Here is a 26,144-nt window from a genome sequence, read left to right as displayed (position 1 = left end):
TAGAGCCATGGCCTGGGCGAGGTGCTGGCAAGTGCTGGGCCTCCCACTGTTACCTTGATGAGGATCTTCCTCTTGAGCTGGTTGGGTGAGGGGAGCCCGTCAGCGGCGATGTCCACAGGCTTGGTGAGGAGTGTGTCCCCAAGCACCTTCTTGAAGTACTGCGCCATGTTTCTCTGCTGGGCGATGCTGCAGTGGTCCTCGATGGACAGGATGACCGGATACCTGCAGGGCAGTGGACCAGTGCAATGACAAACACCTTACAATTTCAAGGGGTCAATGCTCAGTCCAAATGGCCCCTCAGGAAAGGTGTTAGGAATCAAGATCCTGGAGGCCCTGTCTCTAGGGAAGCTGCCCAGAGAGGATGCTGGCCCTGGCCGCTGGATGGAAGTATTTTCTGAGGAGGGTAGGACTTCAGTTTGCTCCACAGACTAGAGAAGAACCCATAAAGGGGGCAGGCTGAGGATGTAGGAAACAGGGTGGGGCTTAGAAAGAAGGGCTCCAGAAAGCAGCAAGAAAGGAAGGGAGGCCAAGAAGGACAAAGATAAAAAGGGGAGTGGGGACAGGGCATTAGGGGGGCCCTCTCTCCCAGGAGAGAGCTGGAGCCAAACTGCCCCCTGCCCCTCCCCTCAACTCACTCTGAAGCCACGAAGGCATGCTCCTTGATGGTATGTAGAACATCTGAGAACTTGATCTTGGTGGTAAGGGTGTGCCCATGGTAAATGACTGGCATCCCATCTGGGCCATCCCAGCAGTCCACTGGGGAGGAACATGACCACAGTCAAGAGGGCAGGCCTCCTAACCTACCTACTCCCCCAGCCCCGGCCACCACGCACACTCAATGCAGCGACAGCCCATCCGCAGGCAGCGAGCATAGGCTTCCAGAGAGGACTCGCTGGAGAACTGGTCCCCAGTCAGGTACCTGGACAGGGAAGGAGAGGTAAGGGTGGTTGGGTGAGTGCCTCCTTCCCAGGGGTGGGCCGGGTGAGGCCGAGTGAGCCACTCACGTGTTGTGGGAGGAGGAGATCCAGTAGTGGGACAGAGGGTTGTTCATGGTGTCCGGGCACACTGCATCCAGCTGTGAATTCCACACGCTGTTCTCTTTGGAGAACAAGAAGGTGACAAACTGTCCAGGAAGAGGAAAGAAAGGAAAGACAGAGTGAACAAGCCCCTTACCAGCCCACTGGCATGGGCCACGGTGGGAAGGAGATGATGCTCATCAGTGTCTATCATGGTGGGCAAAGTGGACAGTAGGGAGGAACAAGGTGGAAGCCCTAAGGAGAATCTGGCTCCTGAGACCCAGGTGGGGTTCTGGTGAGTGCACCCCTACTCTGAGGGAAAGGTGAAAGTAGGGTTCACCTCGTCCAGGAAGAAGTAAGGCTCTTCAATTTCTCGTAAAGGATCTCGAAGGAAGCTGAGCATGAACTCCTGCACCTGAAGCCGATCAACAGCCCACAGCTCCTGGTGGGGATGGGTTGGGGAGGGGTACGTGAAAGGCTGTCAGTGATGAGCCCAGCCCCCCTTATCCAGGTACCATGGCCCTGTCTGACCAACCATACCCCCTGGTACTCGAGGAGGAACTGCTGAAACTCAGGAAGGGACACACGACAGAGCTCCGGGCGCTCCCCTGCCCTGTGGAAAAGAAGGGAAGTACCTGGCAGCCAGGTGGCTAGCACAGCCCACAGATGACGAGGGGCCCCATGGAAGGCAGAGTCCAGCTCCCACCCAGCAGAGTTGTCCCAAAGGGTCCAGCATGACTCATCCCCTCCCAATGCCTCCCACCTGGACCAGGCATCACCAAGGGAGAGATGGAGGAGGCCCGGGGGAGAACCCTGCCGCCCCGCTTCAAAGCAAACCTCAGGGCACTGGCTTCCAAGAAGGGGAGGTCCATCTGCAGGAGACAGAAGCTGGTCAGAGCCAGAGCCCCTGGGAGGCCACATGGGGGAAGGGCTTTCAAGAAGAAAGGCCAGGGCAACAGACAGGGGGAGGCCTCCAGAGGAGAACAGCTGGAGAGATGACACCCAAACGCCCTCAAGCAGGGCAGCGGGGCTGATGTGGGTGGGGCAGGGGCTGGGGCAGGAGGTTGGGGGCAAGGGCCAAGGGAGGGCAGGTGGCTCATGCACCGTCTTCTGGGCGCTGTACATGAGGCTGCGGTACAGCTGAGCAAACTGCCCGTAGGTGATGTCACTGCTGCGCTGCTCCAGGTCCTACATGGATAGGGCAGGACTCTGGTCAGGCCCACAGCCAGGAGCTCCCAGGCCGCCCCTACTGCCTGCAGATAGCACAGGGGTCCTCACCGTCAGACGCTCTCGGAGGAAGCGCATGTTGGGAACCCGGTAGTTGACCTGGGACAGCATGTTCTTCAAGTCCTTGGCTGATATACTGAGGAAACAGGGACATCCCCTGGGGCCTGGCCCAACATCTCAGGACCTCTGACTTGTGGGCTGAGCCCACCTGGGGCTGGATAGGTAAATACTCCCCTGGCACCTGGAGTCCTGAGGCTGAGGCTAAACCAGAACCCTTTGGGCGATCAAGGGAAATCCCCCCTCCTTTCTCTGGGGCTCAGTCTCCTCATCTGAGCAAAGAAAAAGGTCATGATTCTGGCAAGAAAGGAGTGAACAGGCTCAGTGGGGTGGGTCAGGGGAGCCAATCTTTAGGTCTCAGCACTCAAGCCTGTTACCCTCTAGCCCCTGCAACAATCCTAGGGGCTTATGGCTCACCCAGGACACAGGAGACAGCCTCCCCTGCTGAGCCTCCAGGCCCCGCACAGCTCACTCATACATTCCTGACTAGCGACCCTGAAAATGCTGGGAATTTGTGCCTCAGCACCTGGCATTGGGGAATGGGGGTAGCAGAGGGGTATTTCCTGCTGGTGACTAGACACTCTCCTGGGGTCTGACAAGGAAGTGTCCCTGCCCTCCAGAGTGCCCTGCCCAGGATGTGGGACCACGGGATACTGCTGGGCCTGGCAAAAGGATGGAACAGATGGGGGAAAGGGAGGCCTTCTCTCCTAGAGGGTGCCTCCCACTGTCGTGCCCAAGAGCCTTGCAGGCAGTATCAAAACTCTCCTCCAGAACTCAGTACTACACTGTATGCTCCTGGCTGCTACTGGCAACTGTGGTTCAGCAAGTGCTTGCTCTGTGCAGGCACCCAGGAGGGAGGCTGTCAGGTTCTTCCTTTGCAGGTTAGGAAACTTGCTGCATCACCAAATGCTTCCTTTGTGGACTCTATGCCATCAGCATTTCAAGCAAGCTATTATCTGTTCCACCAAAACACCTGTCTTGACTCTGCTGACAATCTCTCCAACTACCACTCCCTTCTCTGCTCTCTTTCACAGCAGCACCTTGAGGGAGCCATCCATGTTCCCTTTCCTTCCCTGAACTGCCTTCCCCTCTCCTCAAGGTTACCAACAACCTCTGCGCTGTCAAGTCCAAGGGGTACCTGTCTTCAACACACTTGACAATGCCTGGCACAACTGACCACTCCCGCCCTCCTGGAACTTCCAAACTCTATCTTCCAGGCTTTTCTCTTACCTCACAAGCTGCTACTTCCTTTGGCTAGCTCCTCTTTACCTGCCTGATCCCCAATGTCCAAGTGACCTAGGATCAGCTACTGTCCCTCTTTTTTTTTCTTGCTACCAGTATGGGGTGATCCCCAACCTCATGGCCTATATATAAGGATCATCTCTACGCTCCCAAGGGAACATCTCCTGCCCCAACTTCTCCCTTAAACACACACTACCCACCAGCCAAGGCAACGTGTCTACCTGGATGTCTAAGGGCATCATAAAACCTAACACGGCTCAAATGTATCCCACCCCTAAACTCCCCCAGATGTGCTATTCCCATGGCCTTGCCCATCTTCGTCAATGGAGCTCCACCTTTCCAGATGCTCCAGCCAAAAAGTTTACTGTTACCCTGGGACTGCTCTCTTTCTCTTGCACACCAAAATCAATGTTAAGAAATTCTATTGGACTCTTACCTTCAAAATACGGTACAGACCAAATCTGACCACTGGCTATCACCCTCCACCCTGACCCAAACCCTCTCATCTTCCACCCAAAATGCTGAAGCAGCTGCCTGCCCGAGCTCACCAGCTCTGCCAAGCCCTGGACTCCCCAGCAACAGTTGGCAGTCCTGTGCAACCAAAGTCCAGTCACGGGACACTTCCTTTCAAAACCCTCCGTGGTTTTCCAGCTCTTTCACGGCAAGTCAGAAGCCCTCACCATGAACTGATCTTTGTCCCCTATCTTTTCTTGGCCCCTCTGGCTGTCACACAGTAGCCTCAAAGCTGTGAGCTTCCAGGCACTCTCTCCCACACTAAAGCCAGGCTAACCCTCTCTGCAGGACACCCAGAGCCACTCTGCATTTCCTGTCTCTCTCCTTGGCCTCCCTCACTAATGTGTGCTAAGGCCATCACAGGGGCCTTTCTGCAGGAAGTTATCTGTGCCAGAATCACTTGCCTACCCCCACCAGCCCTACTAGAGGTAGGCCCCCTAGGTCCTCTGGTTCTCCAGGCAGCTGCTCAGGGCACAGCTACTGTTCTGGCTGCCCCAACCCACCAGCTGGGTTAGAGCCACAGCCCCAAACCTACCGATCCTCACGATTCCGATCCACTGAGTAGAACTGCTTCCGCAGCCACCTGGTGGGAGAGGAGCCTGAGGTGAGAACTGATTCTCCAGCTGGACTAGGTCTGGGGAGGTCAGTAGGCAGTGCCTGGGCACAAAGACCTGTGTCCTTGCCTCTGCTTCCTAGAACCTAATGCCCCTAACCCTAACCATGTCAGAAGCAGTTCTTACCTCTCAATCTGCAGAGGTGTGGCTGCCTGCAATGTATCCTCCATCAGCCAAGTTAAACCCTTGATCCACATGTTCACTTCATCCTCAGATGTAGCTGTGATCAAGGGGTAAAGAACAGAGCTGAGGACACACGCTTCCTGCTGAGCCAGGAGCCAGGAGAGCCAGTAAAGCCTCCTCCAGCACCTTGACTCCTACCTTGCAGGCTCAGAGTCTTCAGGCGGAATTCCATCCCATACAGGATGACGAAGCAGTGTGACTGGTCTGGTCGGAAAGCAGGGTCCTCTTGGTAGCGATCAAAATCCCGTGAGGTCTTCCCTGGGCGGATCTCCTTGATTTCTCGAATGTCAACTTAGGAAGGTAGAGAAGAAGCCAAGGTCAGGCTGGGGTCTCTGAGTCAATGCTGAAATGAGGGCAGCCTGGTTTCTTCACTCATTCCCAGGCTCTCCCTTAGGGAAGGACCACAAACGGAGACACTTCATCAAGGAGCAGAGCCAAGAGTACTCACCATCCCATTGGTGATAAAAGAGAGCTAGGCTGAGTCTGAGGACAGACCTCTGCTAGAAGTTGAGCTGTCTGGGGAGAGCAGGGACCCCCATCCTGTGTACCTTCCCTTGCTGAGAATGGAGGCAGATCTCTCTGACCTGAATAAAGGCTAGACTCGAGAAAGAGAACTGGGGAGGGCATAAAGCTGTTCTGTGAGGACTACTTCCTGACACAAAGTACACAAACCAAATTGTAAAGTCCAAAGGTAGGGCAAAGCAGATCCAAAGATGTCTCAGGATCCATGGGAGGAATGAGGGATCAGGCCCAGAGAACTGATACCCCCCTGAAATGGCCCACCACCCCAAAAATTATTGAGCAAGTCTCAGCAAGAGGCCTGGTCCCCCAAGGCAGTGGCTATCCAAAGGTAAGTTTCCTGATCCTGGCTGTCAAAGGGCCTGCATGTGCTCCTCTGCCCTCACACAGCACAGATCGGGAAAGCACACAGGGCTGAATGGCAGAAAACCTGCCATGTCCACTAACAAGGGAAATGATGCTAAGTGACTTGCTTAACTTCTCCTAGTCTCAGTTTTACCATATATAAAGTCAACTGAATTTTTCTAGAAGGCAGGGTGGTAGAAAAAATATGCATGGACTCTGGGACCAGACTGCCTGGACTAGAATCCCAGGTCTACCTACCATTAGCTGTGTGATAACACAGTGATAACTGCTCTGATCCCGCACCTTCATCTGTTAACACAGGTAACAAATAACGGTGAGGGTGCTGGTAAGATCAACAAAGTGTCCAGCCCGGTATGTGGCACATAGGAGCTCAGTGCAGGTTTCCTGCTCCCTCCCTCCCTCCCTGCTAGGTATCACCCACAGGATCCCCCAGTGCTGGCTGAGATCCTGGACAGGGGGAAGATTTTCCAAGCCAGATAGAGAGACAAGACAGATTTAGGGAGAAGCTGTTCAAACAGAATAAACCTGGCTGAGCCACCAGAGAGGACTCTTCCTGAGTACTCCCTTGGCACCAGAGCCCCTTCTAATGCTCTCAAACAAGACTGGCCCGGAAGATCTGGAGCCAGGAGCAGTGCCAGCACATTGCCTGGCTAGCATCCACTGCAGAGCCCTCCCAGCCCAAACTGTGTATGACCCTGGCTAGAATGTCCCAAAGGGCCCAAATCTCCAAGCTCTCTTCCTACTCCTTCTAGCCACAGCTGTGCTCCAACTAGCCCACCTCAGAGGCACTGTGTCTAGCTCCAACCCCAGCTCCCCACCACAACATTACTGGTTCTCACTGGACCCTGCTCTCCTTGCTCCCTTGCCTTCATCAACCCCTCAGGCCTGGTCTTCCCACTGAAAGCCCTACCTTCCCTGCCAGCAGCCCTGCCCCTGCCCAGTCCTCTTCACCAATGGGCCACTCTTCTTAAGTTTCCTGAATCTTTGTCACACTGTTCTGACCCTCTTGTGATTGCTTACTAAGGAGAATACGTTTCTTCTAAGGCCTTCAAAGCCTTCCTGGTGAGGATCAGTGATTTTCATTCCCAGTTCTTCCCTCTCATCTTCTCTCCTCCATCTAAACTAAGTTGGACCAAGGGCAAGAACAGCCAGTGCTTTGTGTCCCCCACTTCATCCTGGTCCCAAGGGTGGACTGTCTACCTCTCAGGCTCCATTCTCTACCACCGAAGACCCAACTCAGAAGCACCCTCCTGCAGTATCATGCCCTTGACTCCTCATGACACCACATGTGTGAACATTCCTCATCTCTCCCAGGCCAGGCAGGGCCCGTGCATTACTGGCTGAAGGGCTGAATAAGCAAATGAAAAAAGTAGGCACACAGGTAAGAAGAGGGGCCACAAAATGGGAGTCAAGTTTTAAAAATAAGTTATACTCAGGTAGAAACAGGGAGAGTGGGGGGAACTGAGTCACAAAAACGCAGCCCGAGAAGATAGTTTCCAAGGATGGAAGGAGGAGCCGAACAGGGGAAATGCCCAGATCAGAAACTGCAGAATAACCACAAACCCTGCCCTTTGAAACAGAAACCAGTATGCTTTTCCGGTGCAGAGCTGCTGTCATCCCCTCCCACACCTCTCACACAGGCACACAACCTCACAAACACAAATGCATCTAGGCCGGGGTCTGAGTGCTCCACAGCCTGGGCCCCTCCTCTCAATTCCCTGCCCATCATTAGAAGTAACCCATGACATGGCTACTGCTTGGCAGGTAGCTAGAGGGTCAGTTCAAAGCCTGAGGTTAGGACACATGTAGCTGCACAGGCATGCATGCACACTTGCGCGCGCGCGCGCACACACACACACACACACACACACACACACACATACTGCCAGCAGGTCCCAGGAGAACCTCTGGCCTGCCCTGTGCTCCTGGGCACATTCCTATGACACCAGGCTGGAGGCAGATCAGGATCCTGCTCAAGACAGGAACCAAACAGGTACAGAGCATGTCCAGGCCAGGAGTCCAAGCTTCCCAAGGTCCTGCTTGGCCATACCTGGTCCCTTGTACCCCAACCCCCATAATGAAGTGCCAGCCTGGTCCTAATGCCGTCGAAGCGCATCAAACCAATGGCAAGCTGAAAGGATGTGACATCAGGGTGAGATGCTCTACTACGCTTTTAAAAGCCATTTCCTGTGCCACCTCCCAACCCCACTTTCCATCTTATTGCCTCCCAGACAAACACAGAAGGGTCACCTTTCCTGAGAGAGCCAGGGCTGGTCCCCCAGGGACTGCCATCAGGGGAGGACACTCACTAGGACAGGCATGGCCTCTGCCCTAGTTGGGAATAGGTTGGGGGTGGGGGGTGGGAAGCCAAGTTACCCTAGCTATCTCAATCAGAACTGCAGTGAGACAGAGACCCTCCCAGGACCTGGGAGCTTTAGGAGGAGAGAACTGCTTAGAAGAACAGGAGAGTAGCACCCTGTTCCCAGAGACCTGTGACCCAGCACTCGTTCCCCACTCAGAACCATGGGAAAACAACGTTCAAGGAACACTGGGGAAAAGAAAAGCCAGGGTACTGAGAGGTCCTTGCTAGGCTGGAGACAGGGGAACTCTTTGAGGGACAAGGGCAGATTCCCACAACCAGGGAGCCAGGCTAGCCTCCTGTGTAGCAGAAGAGAGTGTAGGGCTTGACCAATGTCAAAGGGCCATCTTCAAGCTCACCCCAATCTGAGAGGGCCTAGGATTCCATCAGCACCATCTGGCCAGCTCAGCCCATCCAGAGGCATGCTGTGTTCATTCCTCCAAGGACTGGGTCCCTGAGGCCCATGCTTCAGGAATAGCATGAGTATCACCATACCAAGCATGGCCATGGTAGACACAAGACTTAATCACCCACACAATCTCATAAAGATACAGAGACCAGTCCTCCTCAAGAGGCTTTGGGGTAATGAGGGATGACTCATGCTGGGCCAGGAATGGCATCCCAGGCCAGCTCTGAGAGCTGAGGACTTTCTGATGGCCAGGCTGCCTGGTGTTCTGGGCAGAAGCTTGAGGGTCCTGGTGACAACCTGCCTCCTCTTGCTCCTTCAGGAAGCCTGCTCTAACTGTCCCCTTTCTGAAGGCTGCTCACACCTAGCAGAGGAGAACCATGCAGGTCTTCAATCCTAGCTGTGCAGACCTAAACAAGCCTTCACTCGTTTGGCCTCCATTTCCCCAACAGCAAACTTGGAATTCCTCTTGCCTCACAGGGTTGCAGTAAGGGCCCTGCAGGAATCAATGATCCCAGTGATGTCTGAAGGAGTGTGACCCCTGTGCATCTAGTGCATCAACATGAAGCCTAGACAAGCCAGCAGCAGGGGGATAATTGCAGCCACATGCCAGGGCTTTGCTGGAGGTGCACCTGAACCCAGGAGAGGTTGCCTCAGCCCAAGGGAAGGAATCCAAGCAACGATTTCCCTAGCTCAAAGGGGGTCTTGCAGGGATGGGGCACCATGAAGGGGTGAGGCTCCAGAAGCCAGAGTTCAGATCAGTGCATGCAGACATGCTCTAAGCCAGAGGCCACGTCCTGAGCCTGCAGCACCCAGTCAGCTGTAGCCACAGCACCCTACCACCTCACCTATGATGGGGTATTAGAACGGGAGACTAACAGATTTGAAATCACAAAGATTGGGGTGGCTCAGCGGTTTGGCGTCTGTCTTTGGCCCAGGGCGTGATCCTAGAGTCCCAGGATCGGGTCCCGCGTTGGGCTCCCCGCATGGATCCTGCTTCTCCCTCTCTCTCTTTCTCTCTCTCTCTTTCTATCAAGAATAAAAATAAAATCTTAAAAAAAAAAATGAAATCACAAAGATCAATTTTCAAATCCTGTTTCCAAACATATAGCTGGGCCTCTCCGGCAGGTCATGGATAAAGTGAAGGTTTTTGTTAGGGGTGGGACAGCCATTAACCATTTACATACAACTACATAAAGATAGTCACATGGAAGGGTCAAGCCTGTCTTGCCTTGACCACCCCCAACCTTGGATTGGTTTCTGTTTTGATTTTTAGGCAGAAGGAAACATGCCTCCTGTAGCCTAGTGGCAGGGGCCAGCTCTAAGCAGAGAAGCAGAATCCACAAGACTGAATTTGCAAAACGAAAGCTTGCATGACCAGGCAAAGAAATCCTCCCTTGTCTCTTTTCTTGACCCAGGGATAGGCATCTTGTCGGAGACCATGGAGACTAGAGATCAGCAGTTACTCAAAGCAGAGTGCCCAGGTCAGTCAGGCCTGGAGAGACTGCCTTCAGGACAGACTAGTAACGGCAGATGCTTTCCCTTTAAGAGCCTCAGTTTCCTCATCTGAGCCACACAACTGATCCCAAGCACTTTGGGAGGTGGGCTCCCACCCAGCAAAGAGTACTGTTGCTGCTCTCAGGACTTCCCTTTTGAAGGAAAGTAGGTCCCCAAGCCTGGGACAGCACCCACTCTACTAGGTAAGGAGAGGACAGGGTGCCAGGAAGGGGACGAGCTCAATGGCAGGCAGCCAGTCTGCAGTCTGTGAAGGGACTGAAGACAATGACCTATGCTAGGTTCTTCTGAGGGTAGGGCTCTTCTGGTTTTAGAATCCTGTTTCTCAACCCCTCCCAGGTATCAGGCTGAGCCACAAGTGCCCACTAGTCATCCTCTTGCCCAGTGCATCAGGATAACCATGACAGGGAGATGCACAGAAGCAGCATTCCTGTAGACCAGGGGAAGTCCTGGGACAACGGGAACCCCAGGGAAGAAGAGAAAGGGGGTAGCAAGGGTGGGGCACCAAGTCTTTTCCAGGGTATCTTAAAGACTATGGTTCGTGAGAGCCAGCCAATCCTGCCCCATATCAGACTCTGACCATGGCAGGCCCTGGAAGGGTTAGAAGGGAGCCCAGTATCAAATCCAAGATTCTAAATTAGACCCACATTTCTTGGTCAGGAACCAGTATCCCAGCATCCCCTGCCCCAGTGAAGGCACCTTCCAAACAGCCCTACACAGATAGAGGTCCTCCAAACCTACTGGCCAATTAACCACCCCTCAGACAAGGAGAAGGTACAGAGAACCATGAGCACAGAGCACTGGCAAGACGGGGGGAGGCACAGCTCCACTTCTGAGCCTCATTTCCCTCATCTGCAAAACTAGATCACCACTCTTCACCAGCCCCTTCTTCCCTGGACAACTGTGAGATCTCAGGAAGAGACAACAAGGCAGTATCACCAGAAAGAGACGAGAGGACATACTGAAAATTTGCCCCCTGCCCCCGCCCGTCCCCCACAAACGAACATAGAGCCAAAAATACCACCACCAGCACAGCAAAAAACCAGAAGTGGCACATATCACAAATTTCTGGACACGAAACATACTTTCATTGAAATATTTTTAAGAGATCATCTTCCTTTTACAAAGTATGTAAACTAATTGATGTAAACTGCAATAGAAATTACCCATACAGAAATACATGTATGTACATTTGGCAACTTAAAAAAATTTCAACTCATGGTAAACATGAAGGGTTCTTTTTGTTTGTTTTTTTAAACTAGAGAGCTTGAAAGAGCTAAGTGAATGTTACCTGGAGAGATCCCTTCCCCTCTGGAGGTTTTCATTACCCCAAATCCCGAGATATGAACCCCCAAGATCCTCTCCAGGTCTGTGTGCCCAGCCCCGCAGAGCACATTGGGAGAAGGTAGGGAAAGCCTATTCCTCCTCAAAAGGGGCCAGGTCCAATCAAGGCAACGAGCTGCAAGGACCCCAGCCCCTCAGCTCTCAGCCTACCCTACTCCCTCCAAGCCTCTACACCTGCCAGGCCTATCTTCTCATGTAAGTCTCTGTCAGGCCCAGGCCAGTGGTATACCTGGTGTTCCACCAATCTTGTCACATTGTCTAGTGCTGCCAGGTATCTAGGTCATTGGCCTGTGAGCTAGCTCCTAAAGGAAGAAACTACATTGGACTCTTCTCTTCATTCCCCAAAGCCAGATCCTGGGGAGGCCTCAAAATGTATACAGAGTGCTAAGGAATAGGAATGAACACATGAGTTAAGATTGCAGAGTTCATTATCTAACAAAGGCAGCAAAGGCCACAAATTCTCAAAGATGGTATCAGGGATGGCTTCCTTGAAGAGGTGGTACAATGGGGGCAACAAAGGCAGAGGAGCTACAACAAATATGCAAATGCAGAAGCTGGTGAGGTCTACTATGGAGACAGGAAAAAGAAGGACCAGTCGTAGTTGCGGGCGGGGGGCATGGCCTCTGAGAGCCAGGACAATCTGGAAACATTGGAAGTCCCACACGTATGTTTCTGCAGCTGGTGGGAACCACGGAAGTTAATGAAGCTTTGAGGAGCAGAAAAGGCACTGCTCCCTGAGCACCCTTGCTCTGTTTGGCTCTAAGGCAAGGCCACCAGGAGATTTAGAAGAGCAAGTCCCAGGGGTCAGGAGAGGTGTGCAAATCTTCCCCCAAATGGGGCACTTGGTTCAGTGAGTAGAGCATGTGACTCCTGATCTTGGAGTTATGAGTTTGAACCCCACACTGAGTGTATAGATTACTTAAAAATAAAATCTTAAAAAGTCTTCCCCCAAAATGCTCTCTCATCATTACCCTCTCCAAATAGCCTGGGGTAAACAGATGCACCATTCCCAGCTGCCCCACCCCTCAAGTCAGCTACCTTTCAACATCCAAAGACTACACACCCAGGGTGAGGGAGCACAAATGGAGCTGAGCCTTCTCACTCAGAGGATGCCAACTGGAGAAAGAAAGCCACATGGGGAAGTGATATTCTGTGGCCAATTCCTCGCCCCCTACCCCTGCCACCCCTACACACAGGTTCCTGCACGGTGCCCCAAGGGTAGGGCAGACACTGCACCCCAGAGCCCCCTTCAGAGGGAGCCAAAAACAAAGGGGCTCTGTCCCCAGAGTAGCTGTACCAACTAGAAGATACAGCTTTTATAGAGCCCTCAGACCTGTGAAGGGAAAGGAGGCAGTAACCCAAGGAGAAACAAGGACAGAACCTAGACACAGGTGGGAAAAGAACCTAGCACAGCTGGAAGCAGTGGCATCGGATGCGCCAGTGGTTCCTATGCTACCCGAGGCCTCTGGAAGGAATGAGAGACCCCCCAACCCACGCACACACTCCCCACTGTCCATTTCCCTCTCTGTTCTGAGACTATGACCTTCCCCCTCCCTCCCTTCCAACAGAAACAGAAGCAGCTCCCAGATCTCACCAGAGAAAGTCAAAAGTGGAGGGTGGGTAGCTACCTACCTCCATTTTACAGACAAGGTTCCTAGCAGAGAGACTTGGGGTCAGAGGGTTATGCAACAAAGAAAAGGTGAGGATGGGACTTATCTCCTTCCTATTCCTGTGTAGCAGCAGAGGAGAGAGGCCACAGCCCCTTCCCATGGTGTACACAAGGAAAATCTGGCTAAACCCTGGGAGTCCAGGGTGTACCAGGGCAGAGCTCAGCATCTCCCTCTCTGGCTGGGGTTTCCTCAGTCACTTCTCCCTCAGCACCTGACTGAGAAGAACAGCCAGGCCTGACCCAGCATCTGGGCCTTCTCCCACCTTGATAAACAGGAAAAAGTCATTCAGACAGCTGGATGGAGGTCTGCAGGGTCCTCCTACATGGGACCTTGAACCTGTATATACTAACTGCTTCAGGTTACAGCTGTAAAGGATCCTTGCCAGCACATGACTCATCTAGAGTCTAGATTCTAGATGAATCTCCTCTTTGGAGCAATGAGAAAATGGAGGCTCCAAAGGGTCTTGACCCAGTCACATGGTGATTCATGGCAGAACTGGGACCCTCTGCATGGCCCCAGAGCCTTCACACTACCCAGGCAGTCTTGCCTATGACACTAGACTAATCCCACCCATTTCAGAGGTGGGAACAGCATGCCCAGGCCCCAAAGGAAGGAAGGGAAAGGAGGCCCCACCCAGAGAATGCAAAACCGGAAGAGAGTTGAGCAGTTGCCTATTATGCTTGTTCATTCATTCCATCATCTACTCAAACACATACCAGGCACCTATCTCCTTGATGTCAGGCCCTGGGTTGGGTCCTGGGTAAACAGAGATCAATAAGGCACTTGAGTTCCTGCCCTTCAGAAAAGCCCCTGGCTGGTGGAGGAAACAGATGGGGAAGTAGATAACTATGAGGTCGTGCAAAGATGGAACAACAGGGAGATGTCTGTGGTGCTGGAGCACAGAGAAAGTGAACTGCGCTCCTTGGGATTTCTCAGATTGATCTGCAGAAGGCTGGTCTGGAGGGCTGACCCACATGTCAGGCAGAGGGGATCGTGGAAGCCAAGGAATCACTGGAGTGGTTGGGCTGGGGGTGGGGGGAGGGTATTCAGCTTCATGGAAGAGGGAGAGGGACAGTGAGCCCACCCCGGCCTTTGATGCCACAGCAGGGGAAAGCTGGAGTACAGACAGGGGCTGGCCCCAGCTTTGCTGCACAGGCCTATGTAACCCCCCCAGGCAGTTCGTGGGTCAGCCCCCCAGGGCAGGGATCCTGTGCACCCTGACCTCTGCCTCCACCAAAGGCTGCTGTTGCCCAAGTATTTTCTAGATATCTTGTGTGTACCAGGGCCCCAGCTAAGGACAGGTAGAGGGCCAGTTCCTAGAAGTGTCCAGGATCTCAAAAGTCTAATGAAATGTGTGTCTCCCCACCACCAACACCCACACAATATATTTAGGGCAGGTGGGGAATAAGAACACTGAATGGAAGTCACTTTTCCATCCTCTTTCCTAACCCCGAGAGCAATCCACATGGTCAACCATACCCTCCCTCCTCCTTGAAGCTCTGCTCTTGGCTTCTCTCATGACTTCTTCTGGTTTCCCTCTTCTTCTTGGGCTTCAGGCCTATCTGCATTACATGCTGGCCTTTGTCAAGGCCGAGGCCAAGGTCCTCTCCTTTCCCAATGCTCTACCTCCTCCCAGTCAGTCGACAACGCCAACAGATTTCAGTGCCTCCTCTTAACAACCAGTACTCACCTCTAAGCTTCAGCTCCGTCAGTCCAACTGCCTACTTGACACCTCCACCTGCTCGCCTCAACAACACCTCAAAGTCAATCCCTTAAACCAAACAAACCAAACAGATTCCCTCAAACACACTCTTTAATACTCTCTCACCAAAACCCAGGCCTCCTGCCATACTTCTTGGGTCAGCTAACAGCATCACCCCCAAGTTATAAACAGGAAACTTAAGAACCATCCTTTAGCATCTCCTTTTCTCTCACCATCTCCAATCTAATCCTTGGACGAGCCCCCTACTACTGACTTTGTCATGACCATGTTTACTAAGCATTTAAATGAGTGGGAACCCTGTGTGTATTTTAAGGCTGTCTGAATGACAATCTTCTCCAAAGGAGTGTGAGCTCCTTGAGGGCAAGGGCCATGCCTGGTCAGCTTTAAGGTCCCACTCAGGGAATAGCAGGAAATGGAATACATTAGAAGATAGAAAAATCTGGGGTCTCCCTCCCCCAAGGAAAAAATAGGGGCCTCTGACTGAAGATCTAAGGAACAGGGGCTAAAGTGGGAGAACAGGGAGGGGACAGTAGAGGCCTCCTCTGCAGAGCTCCTTGGGAAGCCCCAGGCCAGCCCTGGCTCCCCGCCTCTTCAGTTTCCGAGTTACCACCACCACACACCCTGCTCCATCTTAGAGGCAGGAGGTAGGAGGGAGATGGTGGAGGTGCATGGGGGTGACACCAGCCCTTAACCTCCCAGCAGAGTCAACTTTGACCAGGAGGTTGGAGACCTGCTAAGCAATGAAGGAAGTCATGAGGGCAAGGTGTGGTCACCCAGACACCCTCTTCTGCACACCCCACTAGGCCTTTCCCATTACAGAGCTGCTGGGCCCAACCACCCTTCAGCATCTGGCCACACCAGCCCAAGCCAAGGCACTTTACTTGTCCTCCTTTTGCTTCCTGGGGAGGCAAGGCCCTGTTGCTTGATGACCTCACTCCAAGGTGACTGGGAACTCACTGCCTCCCCAGGAAGCCCAGCTAGGATTCTTCGAAGCTGCCTCCCCTGTCAAGAAGAATGACTACCTTGGGACTTCTCCTTCCTGATTTTAATTTCCTAAAATTAAATTTAGAGGGTAAATTTCCATTCTACCCTCTTAAGACAGTTTCTGGCCTCACCTCCCCCAATAAGCTCCTTGTTGCCTCCCACTCTAGCCTGCAGAGCTTCATCCTTCCAGTATGGGCCAATTCTCAGGCCAGGGACCAGGACATCCTTATGGAAATGGTACAGGCACCAGGTGTTCCATTGTCATTAGAGGGGATGTTCTCTGTATTTCACTGTCAGCCTCAAGAGGCCCCGAGTAAAATCCTTGACAAAGTGACATACATTACCCTTTTTTTTTTTTTAAGATTTTATTTATTTATTCGTGAGAGAGACAGAGGCGGAGACACAGGCAGAGGGAGAAGCAGGCCCCCCAGGAGGAGCCTGATGTGGGACTTGATCCCAGCTCTCAGGATCAAGCCCTGAGCCAAAAGCAGACACCCAACCACTAAGCCACCCAGGCGTCCCTACATTTCCCTTTCTAACCTCCTTGGTAGATGTGCTCAGTGTTTCTTTCTTTCTTTTTTCTTTTGTGTGTGTGTGTGTGTGTGTGTGTGTGTGTGTGTGTGTGTGTGTGCGCTCAGTGTTTCTAAGGCTGCTTTGGGTAGAATAACTAGGGTAGAAAGAGAAGAGCTGCCTCCTAACAGGGGAGGGCCATCAGGTGGAATGGGGGTAAGAGGTCTCCAGAGCCCCTGCGCCCCAGCTGACTTCCTGCCCCCAGCAGGCTGAAAAGCCTTTGGGACCTGTGGCCACCTCCTCTTCTCCTTCCCATAGTCACTCTATGAACTCGGCCCGCATTCCTGGGGCCTTGAGGCTGAAGTCACTCAGTCCCATGGGGTTAGAATTCACCCACCACACACCCATAGCTTAACAGCCAAAGGCCCAGTGTGGTCAATGCCCTACTCCCGCCAAGGACAAGGCTAAACCAAGGACACTGTGACCTGGAGGCATCCCTTAAACGAGTACTTCCCTCAGGACATTTCAGCTCAGCCATATCCCCAGGTGTCCAAGAAAACAGGAAGCTAACCCCAAAGTGAACAGCCCACCCCTACTGAGTTAGAATTAGATCTCACACAAACAAGTGGTCAAACTTGCTGTGGCCCAGCCCCTCACCAATCTCATCAGTGTTCACTGCCAGGGCTTGGAGCTTCCGTCAGACCACCCACTCTTCACCATGCCCACGCCTTGCTCCCAGGCACCTCACAGCCTTTGTACAGATTCTCTAACCAATGCTGGCTTGCCAGGCAGCAGGAGGAGGGACGCCACAAGGGCAGGATGGGCTGCGACAGAGAGGAAGCTGATTGTGTCTGGACCCTTAGGTTCTACAGTACTTCAGGCACAGCTGTCTCCTGCTGGCTCCCGGCTTTCATGGTTTTCTGCATGTTCTAGATTGCAAGCCTCCCAGGATCAAAGATCAAGCCACCTCCTTTTCTACCTTGCTAACCCCAGGCTCCTCTGTGCCAGGCAGGGGCTCAGAAATGGAGATGCCAGTCTTCTGCAAGAGAAAGCCCCGCCCATTTATTCTGCATCCTGAGTCCTGCTGAAGCCAGGGCCACCCGCCAACACCGGGAAGGGCCCGGAAGGAAGCAGCAGAGCCTATACACAAAGCCTACATGTGGCTATAAAAAGGAGCCCTCCCTGCTTCCCCCAGGATGGGCCCGGTTCCTAGGAGGTGATGAGTGGGGGAGAGAGCTAGTACTTGTGCCTGGGCATACAGCCACTGCAGCCTCTTAAAGGCTAGCCAAGCACCACCTCGAAAGGAACTAGTGTTACAAGGAGAGGAGGGAGAATGTTAAGAACTAAGTGAGGATAGCAAGCAGAGACTCTCAGAGCCCCATCTCCTGGGACCACAGACTCCCCAAAGCAACCACGTCCCCAATGCCTCTTCCCTCAACTCCAGAGTATCCACAGAAGGCCCCCTCTCCCATAGTTCTCTACCTCTCCTGAGGCTCCCTGTGAAGACAGCAGCATTATCTAGCCAAAGAGCTCTAAGAATGCTGTGAGGAGGCAATGAGAGGCTCTACCTCAGGGGTGACAGCAAGAGAGCTGTGACTGTCACAAAGTAGGCTCAGGAGCAGCTCAAGGTGGGGCACAGCAGGGAGATGACAATTAGGCAGAGGCACAGCTAGCATACCTTAAGCCTAAACACAAAGGTACCTATTGCAGAGAGCCCAGATACGAAGGCAGCAGTCTATCTGCCACAATAGCATAGCCACCCACGCCACTGCCCACACCAAGCCATGGAAATGAAGGTCTCCCCAGCCTCTGTTGTCCGAAGCCCTCTCCAGCCTAGTTTGTCGAGTGTTTAGGCCCTGCACCAGGAGTCTGACTCAGAGCCACTAAGGCCATTCTCTAGGAATAAGTGGAGTGGCTTGTCATGGTCACACACATGTAGTATAAGTGAAAAATGAGCCTCAGCTGTTGTCTGCAACTGAGAGATCTGGGGTTGCTCATTATCAGAGCACATCCTCACCTCTCCTGACAGAACAGCTTCTGGTTGGTTTTCTCCATGGCACTCTCCAGGCCCTGTAAATACTTTTTCTGTCTGGCTGCTGCTGTCTTTTCTGGCTATACCTATCTTAATCTTTATATTTATTACTGGACTCTGTGGTGCCTGGCATGTCAACAAATGCCAGAGTCCAAAGCCAGGGAAGCACAGCGGTGTCTAGTCTGTTCAGTGTGCCACAAAAGACCCAAGAAGGTTGGGGTTTGGGAGTTCTTTATTGTTTCAAGGAAAGAGTAGTTACAGTGATAAAGCACACCGGGGCACAGGCCTACTACCACTTGAACAAGCCAGAGGTTGCAGTTCTCATGTCCAGCTTACCAGGCCCAACACACAGAAGCACACCCACAGTAAATACAGGCAAATGAAGCAACACGATGGATGAATGTATGCACTTGAACTTGTCATCAAGGATCCTGGAGAGGCCCTTCTCAGAGTACCATGAGCATGGCGCCCCAGGTCTCCAGGTCCCTGCAGAGGCTCAGGTGCAGTCATCATCATGAACAGTAACAAGTCAGAGCAGGGCTCTTCTGTCCCCCTACCTCAGATCACCTGCTGCCTTCACCCCCAGCAAGAGTGTGGGAAAGCTTCTTGATGGGAGTGTCAGGTAAGATGAAGGCAGCAGATAACCTAGAGGCAGAGTCTAGGTCCAGTTTGTCCACAGACAGAAGCCTGGGCTAGTCAAACAGCACACTGGGCCAGAAGGCAGAGTGGAGATCAGATCACTCTGTCCACATAAAAAAAACATGCTGGTCCTATCTTCTTGTCATTTTCTCAAGAGTAGAAAAATAACCCAAATATTGTAGTGGGAATCAGAGATCCTAGGCTCTGATCCCAGCATTGCCATAAACTTGTGTGACCTTACCCGGGGGAACCTTGGTTTCTCATCTGTAAGAGACGGCTAACCATTTTTGCCCTCCCTTGATTCATGGAGCTGTGGCAGCACTCAACACCACAGATGAGAATATGTTCCATGAACTCTACTGCACTAGGAGAAATATCGGATTTTCCTCATGCCCCAGCCCTCTGTGCACAGACTCGGAGGGAACAAAGAAAACAAGCAGGAAACAGACTTCTAGCCCAGACTGTCAGAAGAGCCACCAGTGGCCACACCTGGTGGTGCAAAGAACTGGAGTTCTGGGGATGCCTGGGTGGCTCAGTGATTGAGCATCTGCCTTTGGCCTGGGTCATGATCTGGGGTCCTGGGATCGAGTCCTGCACCGGGCTCCCCACGGGGAGCCTGCTTCTCCCTCTGCCTGTGTCTCTGCCTCTCTTTCTCTCTGTATCTCATGAAAAAATAAATAAAATATTTTAAAAAAAGAAGGAAAAAAAAAAAAACTGGAGCTCTGTAGTTAGCTAAGGTGAAAGCAAAGTAAACAAATACTTATTAACTGCCCATGAGTGCGAAATGCTGTGCAGAGAGCACTTTCATATGAAATCTCTTACTGTCCTATACGACCTCATTTCACTATTTTAATATACAGCTCTGTGAGGAAGAAATTACTTTTATAGCTGAAAATCAGTTCCAGATAGGTTAAAGTTACTCATCCAACGTCCCAAGAAGAGCTGAGACTCGAACCCAAATCTGACCCTCGCCACAAATTTTCAGTCATATGGAGCCCAATTACCAACAGCTGCTTGAGGCCACTCATCACCTTGGCTCTGCCTAGTCTTATCATCTGTTACCATATTGCTCTGAGTTCCCTCCAGGGAAGCACGGGGACCATGCTTCTCTGAACAAAGCATTCTGCACGGAGCACCAGCACATTCCCCTCCTCCTCTCTCATCCTCATTTCTCCCCAGACTCTCCTCCGAGTCCCCACTGACTTCTCCAGTTCTAAGGGAGTAGAGACCGGGAGGAAAAGTCTCCCATCCCCTCCTATCAGGCGTTTGCAACATTAGGTAGGTCTCACTTCCTCCAACTTATCCATCTCTGACCTCTTTGAAACCACATCAGAGGAAAGATTACAGAATGGGAAGAGGTGCCATGAGTTAATGAAGAGTGATACAAACAGTGACAGGAGAGGCAGAGACTGGTCTTATCATACTGAGGTGATGGCATTAAAGCATGTCCTAGAAGAGAGGGGTCTTTAACCAATGTGCTCAGATAGCATTTATCAGGGCAAGACACGGGGAAATAGGCCAATATGATACCATAGCAGCTGCTTTCAGCCAGCTGCTGTGTCACCTTGAAAAGTCAGCAGCTGGAACGAGCCCCCTGACAACAGCGGGGCTGCTGAGAGCTTGGAGTGAGAAAGTGGGTGGGCCTCTTCATCTCCCAATCAAAGGCTTGGTGGCCAGGCTCCAGCCCCTCAATGTGACAGGTACATGGGCTCCCTTCACTACTGGGTCCTCCTGGGGAACTTAATCTTCATCCTCCTCTGTCAGAGCTCCCAACACACCATACTCCATGTGAAGCACTCTATGAAGATTTTCCTCAATCTTCAAAAAACCCTTATGAGACAAACTGTTACTATACCCCCTTTTTGTAGACAAAGAGCTCAGAGAGAAAATCACACACTCAAGATCACAAAGCAAGTTAAGTGGCACAACCTACTCAGTCTGAGTTCAGAACCCAAATGCTAAACTACTGTGCTCCACTGGCTCATCTCTCAGGACCCACCCTCCACCTCTGCTGCATCCCTGCCCTGCCTGAGAGGAAGTCTTGCCCCTGCTCATCAGCTCTCTCCTGCAAACTGCAGTGGCTTTACTGGTTTCCCTCACCCTCTCCCAGATAAAATGCAAGACAGCCCTCCTTGAGCCTCTGCTGACAGAATAGAGTATAACCCAAGAGCATGGCACCCTGTGGCCTTCCCTAAACTGCTCCCAACGAGCCCCAGCCTTACCTCTACCGCACTAAATACATACCTGAACCTGCACAGGGATCCCCCATGTTCAACCTGGGCACAGGCAAGTTCCTCAATCAGTCAAGGAACAGCTCACAAGTCACCCCGCAATTCCCCCCGTGCCCCCCAGCAGCTCTGAAGCCTGACCTGGCTCTCTCCTCTCAACCACAGCTCACTAAGACAGCTCACTACTATGCACTCACAGGGCTCTTGGTATAGACCTTTATTATGGTACATACCACACACATGGTTATAATTATATGTTCCCAATTCTGTCTCTTCCAAGAATGTGGGAGTTCCTCAAGGGCACAGTCCATGTCTTATTCACCTTTAGTGCCTAGCACTGGGCAAATAGGGGTGTTCAAACAGTATTTATGGAACAAATAAATGCCCCTCATTTCAAGAAACTACACAAAACAAGGTTAGTGGCCAAGATCTCTGGCCAGTATACACACATACACAGACACACAAACACACACACATTGTCTTGAACCCAAGTCAGACTGACTCTAGGCACAAATCTCCAGTTACTGTGGGTCAATTACCTAAACTGCTCACAGCCATTCTTTATCCTTGGCTCTGCCTAGAGTCTGGTCACCTGTTACTATACTGTTCTCAAGGACACCACCCCACCCCGCCCCCTGCAGAGGAAAGCATGGGCACCATGCTTCCCTGAACAAAGCACTCCACAAGGTATGCAAGAACATTCCCCTCCTCCAATGCACCCCCACTTCTCTGGGACTCTCCTCAGCTGGAGGTGTGTGTGTGTGTGTGTGGTGGGGGGGCAACATTGGGTGTGCTCAGCTTCTCTAGTCATCTGTGCAACAGGCTCCTTTCGCAGGTTCACAGGAAAGAGTGCCCCAGCTGGAGGGGGTGCACTGGCAGAGCTGGTCTGGAAACCCACACACTGGAGCAAGGCTTGGGTGTTGAGGAAACACTAGGAGGTCTGACTTCCCCTGGAAAAACTATAGTCAGACAGGAAACACACAGGCAGGGATGGCTAGCTTTGCAGATCCGGACACGTGTTTTTGCCCCTTTCCCACTGGGAGCAATCAGCCAGTACAAAGAAAACCCCTGCGACACCCGCCTGCCTGCCTCAGGGACCTCAGGCCCAGGCGGCAGAGCAGGCTTCACAATCTGTCTCCTCATCAGCCTGACAGCCACAGAGGTCAAGCCCCAGACAACTGGCCCCAACATCACCTTCTGAGCCTGACTGCCTTGTCTGGGCAGTTTGCGCTCTTCTGCCACCAGTACCTCCCCACCCCATCAAAGGTACGACTAGGAATTATTGTCTGTTTTAGTTTCCTTGAGGGGAAGGACCTGGTTTTCATTCACCACCTAAGGGGGCCCAGCATCTAGAAGAGTAGGGAAGGATCAAAGAGGAAAGTGTGAGCCTTCAAAAGTCCTCAGTGATGAGCATGGCTGTCACTCAGAGCCCTCCATGGAGCCTCCACCTAGGCCATGATGCCCACAATGACTTTTGACTGAATCTACTCACCCCAGAAAGGCATCAGAAGGAAAAGTGTAGAGCCAGAACCTAGAGAGGCTAAGGGTCTATAATGCAGGTCCAGGCACAAAAATTTCTCCTTAGAGGAGCAACAGAGACAACTAGGCATGTGGCCTGAGGCCCAGGGGCAGCACAACCCTGGAGCTGAGAGTCCTCTTGGGATGGCCAGTCAATGACTGGGGAGCTGGGTCCAGTTGAGGCTGTCACATACTGGTACTATGATCCCATGGCAGACACAGCCCCCTACCTCCAGGACCCTTGTGAAGATTAGCCAAGAAAATATGCCGAAAAGTCTCTGTAGCAGTGAACAGGAAGTAATTGCTTTGTATTCACTTAAGTCAGTATCTGCAACATAAAAAGCCAAACATCAACCTGGTTCCTGTCACATCACCAGGACAACTAGTACCAAAGCACTTCCCCACCCCTCTTTTAAGCCAAACTACCATCCTAGAAATCAGCAAGTGCCAGCCCCACTTCACAAGCGATAAAGTGAGAAGGGATGGGGTTAGGTCAGAATGAGGTCTGACACGTTGAGTGCTGCGCATTTCCTTGAACCACAGCATCCCTCCTGCAGGTCCACAGTGCCTCTCTCTCCTTGGCCAGACTACAAGCACTACATGGAACCCTGGCAGAGTCAGCAGGAAAAGGCCAGATGGTAGGGGACACAGCTGGCAGCCCAACCTTCCTCAGAGCCTGTGGGGGGGGGTAGGGTAGGGGGGCTGCAAGGATCAGAAGTCACCAACAAAGTATACCACGAATGGGCAGAAGTGGGCGAGCTTCAGTGAGAAGCTCCATTTACAATGTGTGAACCCTACACAAGCATCTACTAGCATTTTTACTCAGACTCCTTCAACCTGGGCCTCCAAAATCAAAGGGCCAAGGCTCCTATATTCTTTGCCTACACTTGCAGCTGATGAGATCACTGAATCTGTATTTCTCTAGCTGACCTACCCTGGGAGCTGGGGGCCATAGGATCCCCTGCATTCCTGTCACCAACCCCCAAAGACCTGAGACACCACGGACTAGACTCACTCTTCCCCACATCCCTCTGTTCAGGCCCCAACTTACAAATAAGTCAAGTCACACCCGAGAGTCAGATGTGCAAATCTCTCTAGATTTACTCCATGATTTTACTGTCATGTACTATTCTACGTATGATAGGTGGGTGGGTGAGGAGAGGAGTTAAAGCAAAACAAAACCATTTCCTCCCTTTAAGTGAAATGTGAACTTGGTTCCCATCCTCCTCCCTCCCTATACCCTCATGCTCTCCTACAGCCATAGTCCACCTCCCTCAACATTCATAGTCCAGGATGGAGGAGGGCAGTCACACTCTTTTACTTCTATTGTTATTATTAAAAACAGCTCACACTTATTAAACATTTACAATGTATCAAGCACTGTGCTACATGTTTTACACCAATTCTCATTTAATCTCCAGAGCAACCATATATAGCATATATTTTACCATTCCTACTCTATAGATAAGGAAACTAAGCTCAGAGAAAATAAGTAACTAGCTAGATAAGCAAGTGGCCCACAACTAATCAATGGGCTTCAAATCCAGCCTTGTCTTCAACCACAGAGCTGCACGTACTGCCTGCTGATCACATGCATGGTTTGAAGTGCAGTCTGTTACCCAGGAAATCTCTACTGGGGAACCTCTGGTCAGTGCCACCAACTGAGCAGAGCATAGGGAGCACTATAAAAGCAAGGAAGAGGCTGTGCCTGGAAGTCTTGATGCCTGGGTGAAGTCCCCAGGACTATCTATCTGGCTCTCTGCAGTGTCTATCATTCCACAATTTTGGAATCCAGTCTCTCGAATCACTAAAATCTTCTCTCCATAGCTGGCAGGGCTGATGGAGGCACAGCGGAAGGCAGTTGCCATTTCTGAGTTCAGCAGCTGTATCAGATCTGGAGTTTGTAGTTGAGGGTGGCTGCTTCACCACAAGACTTTCCTTCCTCCCAATCTCCTCACCCATCTACACACATGTACACGATACCCAAGGTCTGTAGGGCCTTCCCATGGGGGTGTCACTTCCTGACGCCCCTCCTCCACATGGACCTAGTTCTGAGTCTCTGGGGGGAGTCCTTGCAGGAAGCAACCCACAACCTAGGGTTGCAGACACACTACCTCTCACACTTGAAGGTGGGGGAATGGAGGGCAGAGCTGGGTGCCCACCCGGCCACAGCACAGGGATGCATTAAGTGTAGTAACACTGAAAGGATCTGGGCTTTTTCAAAATCCCCAATTCCCTCCTCCTGAGATCTGTCCCAAAGCAGCCAAGTTCAGGCCTGAGAAGGCCAAGCAGCAGGAAACCAAAGGTAGCCGCTCCCAGCTCCCCGTGGCCACGCAGCACAGGACGCAGGACACAAAGGGCTAGACCCAAAATTGGCTGCACACTCTCGAAAGTACCTGACTCTAAGGCACGGAGGGTGGCCTTTCTGGGCCACGCTCTTGAGGATGTGCTTCCAAGGGTAAGAGAAGCCTGGCCTCTTTACCAAGAGTCCGGGTCCTGGCTTTGAGTGTCGGCCCACCCACGCAGACCTCTAAAATTCAGCTTCGAGACAAAAGCAGCAGCGGGAAAAAGCAGCCGCTGCCTTCCCTCAGGCTTTTCCAAACCAAACAAGACCACCTTGCACCCTCTCCGAGAGGGAGAGAGAGAGGAGGGGGGGGGGGGGGCAGGCCCGGCTCTGACCCAAAGCCAGCCCTACCCCAACATCTGCCTAAATTCTACTCAGGGAACCCAAAGGTTCCTTTGCAAATGGAGCCCAGCCCGGGGGGCCCAGAAAGTTTCACCACGACTACTCTTCTGGGGAAAAAAGGTGGTGGGCGATGACCGTCCGGCCTGGCCCCCGATTCTGGGGCCGGGTGGGCTGCCGCCGCCTGGGCTTCCCTCGCCCCAGTCACCAGCACTGCCGGGGGGGGGGGGGGGCACCCCCGACGCCTGCCCCGCCGGCCCCAACCCGCTGGGATTCTTAGGCCTCCGGGCGCAGCGCCTGGAGCACCCCCCGGGCTGGGGGAGGGGGTGTCCTGTCAGGTGACGGAGGACCCGGATGCCCCCCGCCCGCGGGGACCACCGGGGCGGGGGCGGGGGCGGGGCCCGGAGGCTGCGGGGGAGGGCCCCAAAGTTCACCCAAGTCACTCCAGAGGCGGCGGGGCGCGGGAGCGGGAGCGGGAGCGGACTCGCGCGGGCCCCAGGGAGCGGGCGCACTTACTGGCCCCCTCGATCTTGTCGGCGCCACGGCTCCACGTGATCTGCCGCGTCTCCAGCTTGACCTGGAAGGTCTTCCGCTCCGGCCGCTGCGACTTCTTGGAGTAGAACAAAGTCATGACGGTGCCCACCTCGAGGCTGCGGCAGAGGTGCAGCACCTCGGCGTCCGAGGGCGCGCCGGGCCCGCAGCCGTTGGCGCAGGGGGAAGCGGCGCCCGCCATGGCTCCGGCGCTGGGGGCGGAGGCCCGGCCGGCGGGAGCAGGCGGCGGCGGCGGCGGCGGCGG

The 26,144-nt window shown here is 52.8% G+C and overlaps 1 protein-coding gene across 2 annotated transcripts in view; it reads right to left on the bottom strand.

The window, feature by feature from the left end:
• PLCG1 (phospholipase C gamma 1) overlaps positions 1-26,117 on the bottom strand; it is a 36,327-nt gene extending 10,210 nt beyond the window's left edge. Inside the window, exons 1-13 of one of the 2 annotated variants that reach the window (XM_038572317.1) lie at positions 25,865-26,117; positions 4,991-5,143; positions 4,796-4,889; positions 4,591-4,638; positions 2,295-2,379; positions 2,121-2,204; positions 1,854-1,888; positions 1,557-1,629; positions 1,357-1,458; positions 1,005-1,123; positions 834-919; positions 636-756; positions 54-222 (exon numbers count right to left, since the gene is read on the bottom strand). In XM_038572317.1, coding sequence (XP_038428245.1) covers positions 54-222; positions 636-756; positions 834-919; positions 1,005-1,123; positions 1,357-1,458; positions 1,557-1,629; positions 1,854-1,888; positions 2,121-2,204; positions 2,295-2,379; positions 4,591-4,638; positions 4,796-4,889; positions 4,991-5,143; positions 25,865-26,081 — 1,386 coding nt within the window. In that variant the 5' untranslated portion in view covers positions 26,082-26,117. The remainder of the gene's footprint in view (positions 1-53; positions 223-635; positions 757-833; positions 920-1,004; positions 1,124-1,356; positions 1,459-1,556; positions 1,630-1,853; positions 1,889-2,120; positions 2,205-2,294; positions 2,380-4,590; positions 4,639-4,795; positions 4,890-4,990; positions 5,144-25,864) is intronic. The other variant, XM_038572318.1, reaches the window with a different exon arrangement.
• Positions 26,118-26,144: the final 27 nt, after the last annotated feature.

This window comes from Canis lupus, chromosome 24 (genome assembly GCF_011100685.1).
Source record: "Canis lupus familiaris isolate Mischka breed German Shepherd chromosome 24, alternate assembly UU_Cfam_GSD_1.0, whole genome shotgun sequence".
NCBI lineage: Eukaryota > Metazoa > Chordata > Mammalia > Carnivora > Canidae > Canis > Canis lupus.
Note: the sequence above shows the minus strand (reverse complement) of the source record. Positions and strands in the feature narration are given on the sequence as shown.